General features: G+C 47.7%; 1 protein-coding gene across 1 annotated transcript in view; it reads right to left on the minus strand.

The window, feature by feature from the left end:
- AMN1 (antagonist of mitotic exit network 1 homolog) overlaps positions 1-10,743 on the minus strand; it is a 284,298-nt gene extending 273,555 nt beyond the window's left edge. Inside the window, exon 1 of the mRNA XM_082254888.1 lies at positions 10,601-10,743. Coding sequence (XP_082111014.1) covers positions 10,601-10,677 — 77 coding nt within the window. The 5' untranslated portion in view covers positions 10,678-10,743. The remainder of the gene's footprint in view (positions 1-10,600) is intronic.
- Between the last annotated feature and the right edge of the window lie 5,604 nt (positions 10,744-16,347).

Consider the following 16,347-nt stretch of genomic DNA (forward strand, 5'->3'; position numbering starts at 1 on the left):
AGGAATTGTGTAAGTTAGGTTATAATTGTGTCTGCTAATATTTTCGGGGAGCTATTAGGTAGACTGTACGGAGCTTCATGATTTCTAACAGAAGCCCTGCATTCTGCACACACTCCCTTGGCCAGTTGACAGGATTATTGACAGGGGCCCGGGCCAGGCAGTCCTAACGGAAGCTAGGCATTCGGCTCCGCGCACGCCAATGCAGGGCTCTTATGGAAGCCTGAGGCTTCAGTAGCATTGGGCCTGCGCAGCAAAGCCCTTTCGCCTCAAGGGGCACACAGATGCACAGGCCCTAAAGCCCACCAAAATCCTCCGCACCAGGCCTCATGCTCTTAATCTGGCCCTGAGAAGGTGTCTACAGTGCATCTTCCTCCATACTAAACATGCGCAATGTGGCCAATTCGTGTGACCTAAACATTCGTTTGGGATTGCCGCATGTCCAATTGCCATCTGTTATCAATAGTGCTCTTTGTGGCACTTTCCAGCTCACACCTGAATGTCTTGTAAACATGAAAAACTGCACGCTTACAAAATGCACAAAAAACACATTTAATGCTTTCAGTGCCATTTATGATTAATAGCACCTCAAACACGGCAATCAGACATGGTTTTCCACGTGGAGAAACATGCGAAGCTCAATGCTCAAAAAGCTACAGGAGCTAATCTGGCGTGTTTGTCATGTGTAGAGCATCCCATTGAAATGAATGGGTTTCCCTATGTGTAGCAAATCTTCTAGCATGTAAGCTCTAATGAGCAGGGCCCTCTAAGACTCGATTCACACTGCCGCGACTTGTCAGGTGACTTGTCAGCCTGACAAGTCACGGTCCCTCGCGGTCCATTGACTGCTACAGGACCCGTTCTAATAGGAGCGACACAAGTCGCTCCGACTTAGAAAAAGGGTCCTGTACTACTTCGGGGCGACCTCGGAGCGACTTGCATAGACATTCATTATATGAAGTCCGTGCAAGTCACGCTGAAGTCGTGGTGCACGGAACTTCACAAGTCGCCCCCGAAGTAGTTCAGAGTCGTGTGAACCGACTCTAATTCCTCCTGTATTGAATTGTATTGTAACTGTATTGTCTTCCCTCATATTGTAAAGCGCTGCCCAAACTGTTGGCGCTATATAAATCCTGTATAATAACAATAGACATAATGCCTATATCAAAGGATCCTGCTGCAAGCTACTATTTCAATCAAGCTAGCTGCAAGCACTGATCACCATCTCATACTAAATTGTATAGTGCCATAATAAAACAAACCTTAGTGCTGCGCTAAATATAATAAATCAAAAACGTTTGATTGTTTTATATGATATTATTTAGCGCAGCACTAAGGTTTGTTTTATTATAAACATAATGCCTGCCCCCTTGTGTCACAGTATGAATGGGGACACCAGCTAGGTCCACACTGTTGTGGGTCCATGCGGACATGTTTGAGTGGCCACAGCAGTCCCTTCATTTGAATAGGCTGATGTACCTGCAGAAAACATTGGGAAAAAGATGCTTATCAAAAACGCAGCTGCACAGAAGCATACCATTCTGTTGAACCATGCTGTTTTGTGCACCCTAAAACACGCTACGCATTTTCGATGCATAGAGGCGCTATTAAGAATTAACGTCATTAGGAAGTGAAGGTCACGTTCCCAGACCGGCTACAGTGTGAAGCTAGCCCAAGGTCCTATTCACATCAGTGAAATGCACTAATGTACATTTTTTTCACGCTTTATTTGCGCATTTGTTGCACGACAGCATAGTGCAGCCTATTAATTTGACTGGGCTATCCTACGCCAGCCAAAGTAGCTTCTCCTTTGGGCAGTGAGCTTCTAGCCACGTTTGAGAGGTCATAAGCAATAGAACATTTTGAGCCCTTTTACACTAAGTTTTTCAAGTGCTTTTGCGTTATGGAAAAGCGCCTGAAAAGCTCAAGAAAAATGCTTCCCAATAAAATCACTGGGGCGGTGCTGTGAAAAAAGTCCTGCCTGCAGCATTTTTGGAACATGTTTGGAAAGCTAAAAAAAGCACCCCAAAAATGTCCCTCTCTAACTGAAAAGAACGGGAAGAGCCTGAAATGCTCCTCAAAAGTGCTCCAAAAGAGCCCCACATTGTTCTTGGTGCAGTCTTTGAGTCACATGTCCTTTAGCCACTTCCAGCCCAAGGACATCTTATGACGTGGAGATATCTGAATAATGCCTGCAGCTGCAGGCATCATTCAGATATCATCTTTTTCAGCCGGCGATTCCCTGCACCGTAAGAACAATCATAATAGCAGTTCAGCCATTTGATTGTTATTACAGGCGGCAGGATTCATATTATACAAAATTGGGCTAACTTTAGTGTTTTGTTTTTTTCTAAATTCATTAAAACTTTTTTTCCCCAAAAAAAAGCATTTGAAAAATTGCTGCACATATACAGTGCCAAATAAAAAGTTGCAAAAATTGTTTATTTCCTAGGGTCTCTGCTAAAAACATAATTTCTCTTACGTCCTCCGACAGTCGCCGCCCACTTCATATTCATCACCAATGGGGTTATGTCCTCTATTCCGTAGGAGTAGCTAGGCAATAGAATATGTTAGTACAAAGACTTTTAACATATCCCACCCCCAGGGGGTGGTCCCCTCAGTACATAACCCTCCACTTCCTGTATCCAACTCAGTTTCATTTGTCTAGCTGTCAGGAGTAGCTGGAATTTTCTGTGTTTTTTCTCTCTTTCTTGTTAGCTGTTATTTTACCGGCGTCAGTTAGTTCTTCGGAAGAAGAGGATCATGCGGGCTGCGTCTCGGGCTGACCCCCCTGGTAGCAGGCTGTGGGTCAGTGGTTTCTCAGCCCGCCATCGAGCGTTCAGTCAAGTACCGCTCCTGAGTTATCTGAACGACCCATCCCTGTTCCGTGCAGGGATGCTAGGTGAGGTGGCTACCTCACCGAACGCTGTGCGGTTTCTCAACCCACCTTCTGATGCGTCCTAGATGCGACTCTCCCTGCCTCATGTGCAGCGGTTTGTTCGCCTGTGCGGGTCCCCCACGCCATGTAAGAGGTAAGTGCATTTATGTGGGGACCTGTCTGTCTGGGGGGTGTCAGTCTGGGACTGTGTACCTTGCCCTGTGTTCACACTATTACGTTTTCCCTATCTCTCACATTGCATGCTGTGGGCTGCAGGAGGGGGGGCTGGCTGCACTCTGTGTCAGTTTTCTGTCTGTGTGAACGGCTGTGTGCTGTGGGGCTTGAGTTTCTCATGCTTGGGGCACATTACAGCGCCGCTGCGGCGGTTTACCATGTTCCTTTTTTGGGCAGATGGTGTGTTTTACTTCACCCTCATGGGGTGTGGGAGCGGCGGTTTCGGCGCCAAAACGGCGCCATTTTGGCTGCGATCGCTCCGGCCGCATGTTTTACATGCATGGCGGCTATTTTCTTGTAGCCTCCATGGGCTTTAATAGAGCGCCCTGTATGCCAGCACTTCCTTTCCTTCAGGAGCACCGCAGGCAGCAGCAGCAGCACCAATCTCTCCAGGTTCATTTCTCTCTATTCCCTGTGTCCTGCCTTGGTATACTTGTCCCTGTGGGGGTCCCTTGTGTGGGGTGCTTAGTGTGAGTGGGCTACGATCGCAGCGCTCTCTTAAAGGGGCGGTCACCCATTTATTTTTGCTACTACAGGGGCATGGATTCTCAGGAATGCTAGTTTCCTGCCAATTTAGTGGGAAGCCAGGGGACTGCGGTTTCCCCCCCGGGGGGATTCGGCTGCGATTGTGGCTAGCCTTGCGACTCAGGTGCAAATGCTGGTGGCTGCTCAATCCTCTAAAAGGCCCAGAGTTTCAATTTCCTCTGATTCAGAGGGTGATGGTACTGGGGCTGCTGTGGCAGAGATCTCCTTATCGGGGTCTCGTTCCTCCCTGGACCTTATAGGGTCAGAAATGGAGGCTGAGGTAGAGGGGGTTGATAATTCTCCCCCTGGCTCGTCTGAAGAGCTTGCACTCATGGATGAATTGGTTGCTTCTATCAAGCAAACTCTGCGTTTGGAGGAGGAAACATGTCCTCCAGCTGCCTTGGCGGCTTATGGGACGCAGAAAAGGCGCAAATCATCGCAGATGTTTCCATGCACTGATGATTTTCAGCGCGCTGTGAATGAACGATGGCGTAATATACGCAAACCTTTTGCTGTACCAAGTAGGTTTAAGCTGCGCTATCCTTTTACGCCCGCTACTGATGGGCGTTGGTGTGTCCCACCTCCGGTGGACCATGCGTTAGCAGTTTTGAACAAGTCCACTGCGATTCCTGCTGAAGACACCCCGGTGTTCCGGGATGCCACGGACAAGAGGATGGAGTCCCTTGCCCGTCGTACCTATTCTATTATGGGTTCTATGTTGAAAGCTTTATTTGCTTCACTTATGGCGGCCCAGGCGGTCGCGAGCTGGACGCAGGTGCTTAGGCGTGTCCTGGTGGCTGATTCTGCCCCCCAGGCGACTTTGGATATGGTGGATCAAATCCACCAGGGTGTCATGTATTTGTGTGATGCGGACCTGGATATGGTTCCGTTGGCTGCACGTGTACACAGTGTGGCGGTGTTATCTCGCCGCCTGGTTTGGTTGAAGTGTTGGTCTGTGGATCAATCTTCACGTAAGACCTTGGCCAATCTGCCTTTTGATGGTTCTCGCCTTTTTGGCGAATCCCTGGATGCCCTAATTAAAGGGGTCACTGGGGGTAAGAGCACGCTCTTACCTCAATCCCACAAAACTAAGACGGCTCCGGGAAAAAAGAATGCTTTCTTTCGGCCCCCTCAGGGGTCCTTTCGTGCCTTTCGGTCACACTTTGGGGCAAGCCGTCCAAGGGTCAAGGCTCCCGCAAGAAGCCGTGGGCAGGTAAGCAAAAGTCCGGCCAATCCGGTTCTGCGGCCCACAACAGTGCGGCCTGAAGGGGCGCCCTCACCCAATTCACAGGAAATCGTTCGATCTGGCTACTAGATCGAGTTTCTCTCTCGGCCGGAGAGCAGATTTTTTCCCCTTAAGTCTTCTGTTATCCCCGGAGCGTTTGCGGGACCTGCATCTAGCGGTGCAGGACCTGAGGGCTCAGGGAGTGGTGGTCCCGGTGCCTCATCGGGACAGATTTCGAGGGTTCTATTCCAATCTGCTCGCCGTGCCCAGGAAGGAGGGCAAGGTGCGTCCGATTCTGGACTTGAAGGCGCTGAACCGCTTTGTGCGGGTGCGCAAGTTCCGCATGGAATCCCTGCGGTCGGTGGTGGCTGCCCTGGTTCCGGGGGAGTTCATGGCTTCCATTGACTTGAAGGATGCGTATCTTCACATCCCGATTTTCGAGGGTCACCAGAGGTACCTTCGATTCGCCATAGCGGAAGATCATTACCAATTTGTGGCGTTGCCTTTTGGTCTCGCCTCGGCTCCGAGGGTGTTCACCAAAGTGCTGGCACCGGTTCTGGCTTTGTTGAGGGCCCAGGGCATTTCGGTTCTGGGGTATCTGGACGATATTCTGGTTCGGTCTGCGACCAGCCAGAGTCTGGAGAAGGATCTGTCCGTCACGTTGCAGACTCTGCAGGAGTTTGGTTGGACGATCAATTTTCCAAAGTCGACATTGTGCCCATCGGTTCGGATTTCTTACCTGGGTATGATTCTGGACTCTGTCCAGGCGAAGGTCTTCCTGCCGGAAGAAAAACTCGCAGCTCTTCAGGAGGCAGTCAGGTCCCTCAGGGACGTTCCATCTTCGTCCATTCGGACGTGCATGCGGTGTCTGGGATTGATGGTCTCGGCTTTCGAGGCGATTCCCTTCGCCCAGTTTCACATACGGGATCTCCAAGCGGAGATATTGTCCAAGTGGGACGGGCGTCCGCAGTCTCTGGATCTCCAGATGTCATTGAGTTCTCAGACCAGAAGGGATCTTCTGTGGTGGCTTCAATCCCCCTCAGTATCGGGGGGCAAGTCTTTTCGTCCCCTTTCGTGGACGGTGATCACCACGGACGCCAGCCTGTCGGGCTGGGGTGGTGTTCTGGGCGTTCTGTCCGCCCAGGGTGTTTGGTCGACGGAGGAATCCTCCCTTCCGATCAACGTTCTGGAACTGCGAGCGATACTCCTCTGTCTTCGTCGTTGGACGGACAATCTTCACGGCTACCCGGTTCGGGTGCAGACGGACAATGCCACGGCGGTGGCTTACATCAATCACCAAGGGGGCACCAGGAGTGCCCGGGCGGCTCGAGAAGTGGCCGCGATTCTGTCTTGGGCCGAGACGCATGTCCCGGCAATATCGGCAGTTCACATTCCGGGGGTGGAAATTTGGCAAGCGGTTTATCTGAGCCGCCAGACCCTGGACCAGGGGGAATGGTCCCTTCACCCGGCTGTCTTCCAGATGTTGTGCGCGAGGTGGGGTCTTCCGGAGGTAGACCTGTTCGCGTCTCGTCTGAACAACAAAGTACCACGGTTCGTGGCAAGGACGCGCGATCCTCGGGCAGACGCGTCGGACGCGTTGGTTGCCCCGTGGCATCAGTACCAACTGATGTATGCGTTCCCACCGATTCAATTGCTGTCCAGGTTCCTTCGCGGAACCGACCATGGTGATTCTTGTGGCACCGGACTGGCCTCGCCGGTCCTGGTACGCAGACCTCGTAAATCTGGCAATCGACGCCCCGTGGCGTCTGCCTCTTCGAGAAGATCTTCTGTCGCAAGGACCGATCTTCCATCCTGCTTTACAGTCGCTGGCTTTGACGGCCTGGCTGTTGAAACCGAGGTCCTGAAGAACAGGGGTCTTTCCCCTGAGGTCATTCACACCTTAATAAATGCGAGGAAGTCTTTCTCGGGGAAGGTTTATTACCGTACTTGGAAGGCGTATTTTGCCTGGTGCGAATCCAGGGGTTTCTTTCCTGACACTTATTCGGTGTCTAGGGTGTTGCCCTTCCTTCAGACGGGTGTTGACCAGCGTCTGGCGCTGGCCACGATCAAGGGTCAGGTGTCTGCTTTGGCCGTTCTTTTTCAACGGCCTGTGGCATCTGATTCTTTGGTTAGCACTTTTGTGCAGGGGGTACGTCATCTGATCCCTCCTAGGAGGGACCCTCTTCCCCCTTGGGACTTAAATCTAGTTCTATCAGTATTGCAGCGTGCTCCTTTTGAAAGGATCAGGGAGATCTCGCTGTCTTTGTTATCCAAGAAGGTCGCCTTTTTGGTGGCTATCACCTCGGCTCGTCGAGTGTCGGGGCTGGCAGCCTTGTCCTGCAAGTCTCCGTATCTGGTTGTGCATTTGGACAAGGTGGTCTTGCGACCTAACCCTTCTTTTCTTCCAAAAAGGGTTTCGGACTTTCATCTCAATGAGGACATTGTCCTACCTTCGCTTTGCGCGAAGCCGAAGCATCCGACGGAGGTGTTGCTTCACTCCTTGGATGTTGTCCGGGCGATTAGAGTCTATCTCAAATCGACTGAGTCTTTTCGCAAGTCGGATGCCTTGTTTGTCCTTCCGGGAGGTCCTCGGAAGGGCATGGCGGCGTCGGCTTCTACAATCGCCAAATGGATCAGACAGACCATTGATCAGGCCTATGCTTTGAAGGGGAAAGTTCACCCTGTACCTGTGAAGGCGCACTCTACCAGATCTCTGAGTACGTCTTGGGCCTGTCGTCATGGGGCCTCTGTGGCCCAGGTGTGTAAGGCGGCGACTTGGTCGACCGTACACACTTTCACGATATTCTACAGAGTAGATGTTCAGGCATCGGCTGATGCTTCCTTTGGCCGCAAGGTTCTTAGTGCGGCAGTTCCCTAGAGCCCTTGTTACGGGTTCTTTGGCTTTTTGGGATATTTGTTTTTTCCCTGGGTTTTCTTGCTCCTGTTGAGCAAGTGTTTTGTTCTTATGCCCAACTGGTTTCCTTCCTTTGGTAAGGTTCCTTTTCTCTGATGGGGAGACGGCGTTGCCTTGGGCGCGGCTGCGTTCTTCCCACCCCTCATGTTTACACTGCTTTGGGACATCCCCATTGGTGATGAATATGAAGTGGGCGGCGACTGTCGGAGGACGTAAGAGAAAACGGAATTTTTGTAAAATCTTACCTGTAAAATTCCTTTCTCTGAGTCCTCCGACAGTCGCCGCCCCCGCCCCTCTTTTGGGGTTTTGATGTACTCTCTACTGCTATTCCACTGAAACTGAGTTGGATACAGGAAGTGGAGGGTTATGTACTGAGGGGACCACCCCCTGGGGGTGGGATATGTTAAAAGTCTTTGTACTAACATATTCTATTGCCTAGCTACTCCTACGGAATAGAGGACATAACCCCATTGGTGATGAATATGAAGTGGGCGGCGACTGTCGGAGGACTCAGAGAAAGGAATTTTACAGGTAAGATTTTACAAAAATTCCGTTATTTGGGGGTGCAGAGTAATTTTCTAGCAAAAAAATGATGATTTTTACATGTAGGGGAAGAGTGCCAGAAAAGGCCTGGTATGGAAGTGGTTAAAATCCGCAGCGCAAACACCTCATAAGCCCTGCAAAAGCACACAAGGTTTTACTGGCAGTTTTGAAGTGAATCAGTGTTAGTGCCGGTTCACATTTCTGCGATGCGGGAACGCTGCGAATATACAGAGTGTTCCCGCATCGCATCTGCACCCCTGGCAGTTCACACTGCCATATGCGATACACTGGGGGTGTCAATTAAAAGGCAACGACACCCCCAGATCAGATCGCATATCGCAGTGCGATCTAAAAGTTCGCACAGAATCGGATCGCACTAGTGTGAACCACCATGCAATCCAATTCTACTGCGGACCAAAAAAAGGGTCCTGTGCGTGTTGGGTGCGATTGCGGTGCGAATTCAGCCATACAATCTGTATGGCTGAATATTCACCGCACAGAGATCGCATGCAATTTTAGGAGCAGTGCGCTCCGAATTACATGCGATCTCCGTGATCGCAGAAATGTGAACCGGCACTAAGTGCCAACTCACATATATGCAATGACAGACATCGCATGTGATTCCCAGCGCACTGCTCTGCAAATCACATGCAATGTCTGTGTGTTGCAAATTCAGCCATACAGATTGTATGGCTGAATTTGCATTCGGACCAAAGTTGCACAGGACCCTTTTTTTTGGTCCGCACCAGAATCGGATCGAATGGGTGTTCACACCTATGTGATCCAAATCATGTCCGAATTGACAGTTCACACTGCAAAATGTGAATTGATCTGGGGGTGTCGTTAACTTTGTATTGACATCCCCAGCAATTCGCATATGGAAACTGCCTGCGAGTCGAGTGCGATGCGGGAGGGTTGTGTGAACCGGCACTAAAAAGGGGCCTTTAGCAGATTTTTTGTAGTTGCGAGAGACGGTTTACACTGCCGCGACCATAAGTCGCCCCATGTCGGAGCGACTTTTTACCGCGATTTTACAGCGACTTTACCGCGACTTGTGAATTATTTTGCGTGACTTATATGACAGACGACTTTGTATTTGGCCAATCAGAATATGATGTGTTGTGACCTAATTCCCCTTTTCTGTTTTTTTTACTCATTTCCTCATTGCCCACCAGTGCCACGTATCAGTGTCCACCAGTGCCACGTATGTGTCCACCAGTGCCACTGCCCACCAGTGCCACAAATCAGTGTCCCCCAGTGCCACGTATCAGTGTCCACCAGTGCCACATATCAGTGTCCACCAGTGCCACATATCAGTGTCCACCAGTGCCACATATCAGTGTCCACCAGTGCCACATATCAGTGTCCACCAGTGCCACATATCAGTGTCCACCAGTGCCACATATCAGTGCCACGAATCAGTGTCCACCAGTGCCACATATCAGTGCCACGAATCAGTGTCCACCAGTGCCACATATCAGTGCCACGAATCAGTGTCCACCAGTGCCACGTATCAGTGCCACGAATCAGTGTCCACCAGTGCCACGAATCAGTGTCCACCAGTGCCACGAATCAGTGTCCACCAGTGCCACGAATCAGTGTCCACCAGTGCCACGAATCAGTGTGACGAATCAGTGTCCACCAGTGCCACGTATCAGTGCCACGAATCCGTGTCCACCAGTGCCACATATCAGTGCCACGGATCAGTGTCCACCAGTGCCACATATCAGTGCCCACCAGTGCCACTTATCTGTGTCCACCAGTGCCACTCACACAGACCAAGCAGAGATAATGGAATATATATATATATATATATATATACACACACCATATAGGCATGGCTGCAATGTGGGGAATGCCTGGCTAATCTCTTTCTTCTTCCTGGAAAGTCTGATAACAAGTCGCTTCAATTAAGATAAGGAGGCGACTCCCATTGAAGTATATGGGACAAGTCGGATCACAAGTCGCCTCAAAGTAGTACAGGACCCTTTTCTGAAGTCAGAGCGACTTCAGTAGTGCCAATTAAGACGGCACGGATTAATTAACATTGCTTTTGTTATGTCGAGCAACCAAGTCGCCTCACAAGTCGTGCTAGTGTGAATAGGCCCTAAGAAAGCTTTATTTACAAACATCATTTACAATGGGGCAGCACTTGCCAGTCATTGCAGAGAAGAGTTCCCACACACACACACAACCCCCTCCCCCAGCTCAGGGAAAAGATTATTTATAGACTCCTCCTTCGCCTGGGGCCCCAGCTCCCTCCACACACAGGGCCCCCCCTTACCTGTCTAGCAGAGGGTCCACTCGGCAGCAGTTCATTGTTACAATGTATTCAGCAGCATCAACAAACTTAGAGACCATCTGCAAAGACTCCACACCCTGGACACACGAATGGCACACCTTACACACGCCGTACTTCTTCTGTCACTGTGCTCACCCTCCACACTACCGACCGCTTGTCATTATGTCTTCCTTTTCCTTTCTTTTGTAGAGTCAGGTATACTTACGGAGGGCAGGAAGATTATTGGGCAAAGAGAAGCGATAGTTTGTAGACGGTCCCTTACTTCTCAAGGATTCTGGGATTTGTAGTCTTGTCTGTATGAGAATGCAAGGCTTCCCTGTGTGTGAGTGTGTGTGAGAGCTGACTGTAGTACAGGGGAGGGGGGAGGAGGCTGACAAGAGCAGAGCAAGGGATATGAACAGCAGTGTACTGAGAGTACATGAGAACAGTTCTTGGATGTTTTCAGTTCTTTTTATTTTATTCTAGGTATTATTTCCACTAATAGTCACACAAAATTCCAAGGGCTACAGTCACACTAGGTTCCTGTGTTTATTTAAAGTGTAAATTGACCCAAAAAGAGAAATTCTACTCTTCTTCCTCTCCCCCTCCCCTCACATTCCTGCTCTGACACAATTGGAATACATTTGGGGGGGATGGGTTTTGGTAGGTACCCAATCCCACTTCAGGCAAGGTCGCCATAATGGATCCACCAGATGTTCTCCTCTCCCCCTCACTGCCTGCAACCTTCTCAGACATGTCATAGGTCCCAGAAGGCTTCAGGACTATTCACAAATAGTGATGGGCTCAGGCGTGTTTAGATCGTAGTCCCAACCCACCTGAGATTGACACTGCACTCCGCCAATCATAGGCAGTGAGACATTTCCCGGTCTATGCAGCTGCGGACCGGGAAATGCCTCACTGTCTATGATTGGCGGTGTGCAGTAGTGAGAGCTTCTTGGCGGAATGGCTTGGGTGGGTTGGGACTACAATCGAAACACCCCTAAACCCATCACTATTCACAATGCGCAGCACGGCTCGCGCATGTGAGGCCGCAAGGAGTCACAGCCAGCTGCCCACAGTCAACATGCCGGGGACCGGAAGATCAATAAAGAAACCAGGTCTGGTGAGGACAGCGCTGGATCCCTGGACAGATGAGTGTCTGTTTATTAACCACTTTGCGCCTGCACCATAGCCAAAAGATGGCTACAGTGCGGCCTTTAACCACTTTACCACCGGAGGATTTTGCTGTCTTACGTCTGGGCCACTTTTTGCGGTTCGGCACTGTGCTTCTTTAGCTGACAATTGCGCGGTCATGCAACGCCTTACCCAAACGAAATTTACGTCCTTTTTTCCCACAAATAGAGCTTTCTTTTGGTGGTATTTGATCACCTGTGCGATTTTTACTTTTTGCGCTATAAACAAAAAAAGAGCGACAATTTGGAAAAAATAACAATATTTTTCACATTTTTTTATATGAAATCCCCCCCAAAAAATGTAAAAATCTAAATTTTTTATCATTTTAGGCCAATTTGTTTTCTGCTACATATTTTTGGTAAACAAAATCGCAATACGCGTATTTTGATTGGTTTGTGCAAAAGGTATTGCGTTTACTAACTAAGGGAAAGATTTCTGTCGTTTTTGGTGTTTTTTTTTTTTAACAAATAATTTGCGGCGGGACTGCGACATTGCAGGCGGACAGATCGGACCCTTGACTGACATTTTTGACACTTTTGGGGGTACCAGTGACATTACTACAGTAATCAGTGCTATAAATATGCACTGTTCCTGTAAAAATGACACTGGCAGGGAAGGGTTAATTTTATTGGAGAGGGAGGGGTTAATGTATGCCTGGTGCTTACTGACATGTGTGGGGGGAGGTGACTGAGTGACACAGGGACAGATCGCAGGTTCAGCTATGCTGAACCCTGCAATCTGACACTGCCTGTCACTTAGGAGATCGGGGAATCGAGTCTGGAGATCCGCCCGCTTGTGTAAACAAAGCGGGTGGATCTCCAGACTCGATTCCCCACCGCTACTCCTATCCTGGCCCGACTCCCGCTGTGACTGAATACAGCGGGAGCGAGGATCCTCATCAGTGCCAACTACCAGTGTCCATTAGTGCCGCCTATCAGTGGCCATCAGTGCACCCTATCAGTGCCCATCAGTGAAGAAGAAAAATGACCTGTTTGTAAAATTTTATAACAAAATATGAAAAACATTTTGTTTTTCAAAATGTACAGCCTTTATTTTTCTTTTTTTTTGTTTGCGTAGTAAAAAAATAATAAACCCAGTGATGATTAAATACCACCAAAAGAGAGCTCTATTTGTTTGAAAAAAATGTTAAAAACTTAATTTGGGTACAGCGTTGCATGACTGCGCAATTGTCATTCAAAGTGTGACAGCGCCGACAGATGAAAATTGGACTGGGCAGGAAGGTGGTATATGTGCCCAGTAAGCAAGTAGTTAAAAGTATGCAGCTACAGTTTTTGCAGAGCTGACTAAAGCTCCTTTATAGCCACTTCAGCTCCAGGAGACTTACTCCTCTTATGACTTGCCAATTTTTTGCAATATGGCACTGTGTTACTTTAACTGAAAATTGTGCAGTCATGGGACTCTGTACCCAAATAAAATGTATATCCTTTTTTTCCCACAAATAGAGCTTTCCTTTGGTGGTATTTGATGTGTATATGTATTCTGCTACATATTTTTGGTTAACAAAATTATGCATATTGATTGGTTTGCACAAAAGTTATAGGGTCTACAAACTATAGAATATATTTATGGAATTTTTATTCATTTTTATTTTTTTACTAGTAATGGCGGCGATCAGCAACTTATAGCAGAACTGCGATATTGCGGCGGACAAAATGGACACTAACTGATACTTTTTTTGGAGACCAGTGACATTATTACAGTGATCAGTGCTAAAAATATGCACTGTCACTATACTAATGACACTAGCTGGGAAGGGGTTAACATCAGCGGCGATCAAATAGTTAACTGTGTGCCTAACTGGTGTTTTACTGTGGTGAGGGAGCTGCTTTTACTAGAGGAAGGCAAAGATGCCTGTCGCTGCGTTGCAGGAACACAGTATCCATGCCTTCTTTACTTACCAGAATGGCGATCTGCCTTGTTTACATAGGCAGGTCGCCATTCTGCCTGTGTACCAAACGATCAGTGGGTGCCTGCGGACATTAGGTCCACAGGACCCGCTGAATTTCGCCGGATACCCGGAAGCGCAGGATCATGTATATATAGGTGATTCTGCGCAGCGCGCCCACCCTGTAGCAGTAAAACCGCTATTAGGCGGTTGGCAAGGGGTTTAAGGTTAAGTTCACCTTTTGCAAAAAAAATAAAATAATAATAATAAATAAACTAATTTAATAAAACAATGTGCATTTATTATTATTATTATTATTTTTCCATAGGAACCTTAGAAAACACTGCAACCGTGATCAGTGGATCACTGGCCCTGGCTTCTGTGGCAATCCAGTTCAACCTGTGTAGGTGTGTGTGGCTGTAATCATCTCACATAGCCCTGAATGTTCTGATGTACGTCTAAGAGTCTTTTGAAAGCCACCATACTTCCCGCAGAAACCACCTCTTGTGGTAGAGATTTCCACAATCTTGTAGCCCTAACAGTAAAGAACCCCCCACGTTGCCTGAGGTTAAAACGCTTCTCCTCTAATCGCATTGTATGCCCTCGAGTCCTCATGCAATCCCTTTAACTGAATAGCTGTTTTTCTATGCCGAGATTCCCATTGAGATATTTATAAATTGCTATCATGTCCCCCCTCAGGCGTCTCTTCTCCAGGGAGAATAAATCAAGCGATTGCAGACGCTCTTCATAATTAAGGTCCTCCAATCCCCTAATCAGTTTAGTTGCCCTTCTCTGGACTCTCTCCAGCTCCAACACATCCCTCCTGAGGACTGGTGACCAGAGCTGGACAGAATACTCCAGATGTGGTAGGACCAGAGTATACTCTTATCTCTGGAATACATCCCTTTCTTTATGCATGCTAATATTCTGCTGGCTTTGGCAGCTGCCACTTGACATTGCATGCTATTGCCTAATCTATCATCAACCAAGACTCCCAGATCTTTCTCCATTTTTGATTCCCCCAAGGGTTCCCCCCCTAACGTGTATTGTGCTTTTATGTTTTTAGTCCCCAAGTGCAAAACCTTACACTTCTCCACATTAAACCTCGTTTGCCATGTTGTTGCCCACTCCGTTATTTTGTCCAGGTCATTCTGTAGGATATCTGCTTCATGCTGTGCAGTTATTGCCCTGGCCAATTTTGTGTCATCTGCAAAAACTGATATCGAACTACTGATCCTGTCCTCAATGCTGTTTATGAATAAATTGAACAAGGTTGGTCCCAGGACTGGGGGACCTCGCTTACCACCTCAGACCAGTCTGAGTATGCGCTGTTTATTACCACCCTTTGGACACGCCCTTTTATCCAGTTCCGTATCCAAGAGCAAACCCTGCTGTCGATAGCTGCAGACCTTATTTTATAAATTAAGCGCTTGTGGGGAACTGTATCAAACGCCTTAGCGAAATCCAGGTATACCACATCCACTGGTCTGCCCCTATCTAGCTCACAGCTCACCTCCTCGTAAAATGTTAAGAGATTGGTTTGACAAGAACGCCCATTTGTAAACCCGTGCTGATTACTGCTGATGATGTTGTTGTCTTTAGCAAACTACGATATAGTCCCTTTTCATCCCCTCCAGAAGTTTACATACTATCAATGTCAAACTGACAGGCCTATAATTTCCCGGGATATGCCTCTGCCCCTTTTTGAATATCGGAATCACATTAGCTTTCCTCCAATCCCCTGGTACATTTTCTGTCCTAATACTGTCAGCAAAGATCAGGAACAGTGGTCTAGATATAACCTTATGAGAAAAAATATACAAAGTATATTACCTGCGCCAGTGGGGGACCTAAATAAATGTGTTTGACCTAATTATATCTTGAAGCAAATACATTTATAGAAAAATATATAAATTATATAAAATGGTGAAAGGTGAATTGTATCAACTTTAATAAAATATATTAACTGGTATTAGATAAATAAATAAATAAATAAATAAATAAATAGCAGCCGCTATAGAAAATGCTAGTACTAATGTGGGATGAAGTAATCAAACTGATTGATTACCTACAGCGCTTGCTAAACCCAATATGGTGAGAAAGTATAAATGCAAAAATATAATATATTGTGAAAATAAATAGGTGGTGATATATATATAAACAATCAATCACAATACAAGAGTATATTAAATCATATAAAAAAATTCATATAATGATGGCTTCCAAAAAATTTTTGATTTCCAAGTAATAAACAGTCCAAAAAATTGTGTTGTGAAAAATTATATATATATATAGATAAAGTGCCAGTGCTCCTTTTCTTCCTTCCAAGTGGCCCTTCACCGTGAAGAATAAGTAAATTGCAAACTCACCAGAAAACGTGGGTCCTATATGCCTTACGGCATTAAGACCAACCGTGCCTTGGAGACAATCTCCGGGTATGGGTGCGTCCCTCCTGGCGAAAAGGATATCCCTCTGTAATACCACTACCAGCCCTCTCTGAGGGGGTACGATCCCAGAGGGTTCAGATAGTACTGTGGTCCTCCTGATTCGGGTCACCTCCAGCCATAGGATATAAAAGGAATAAAAACCCAGATAGTGCAGTACTGTATAAGTAGTAGATTTATTGCACACCCCCGGTCACTCCAAATAC

This window comes from Pelophylax lessonae, assembly GCF_965119305.1.
Source record: "Pelophylax lessonae genome assembly, chromosome: 4".
Taxonomy (NCBI): domain Eukaryota; kingdom Metazoa; phylum Chordata; class Amphibia; order Anura; family Ranidae; genus Pelophylax; species Pelophylax lessonae.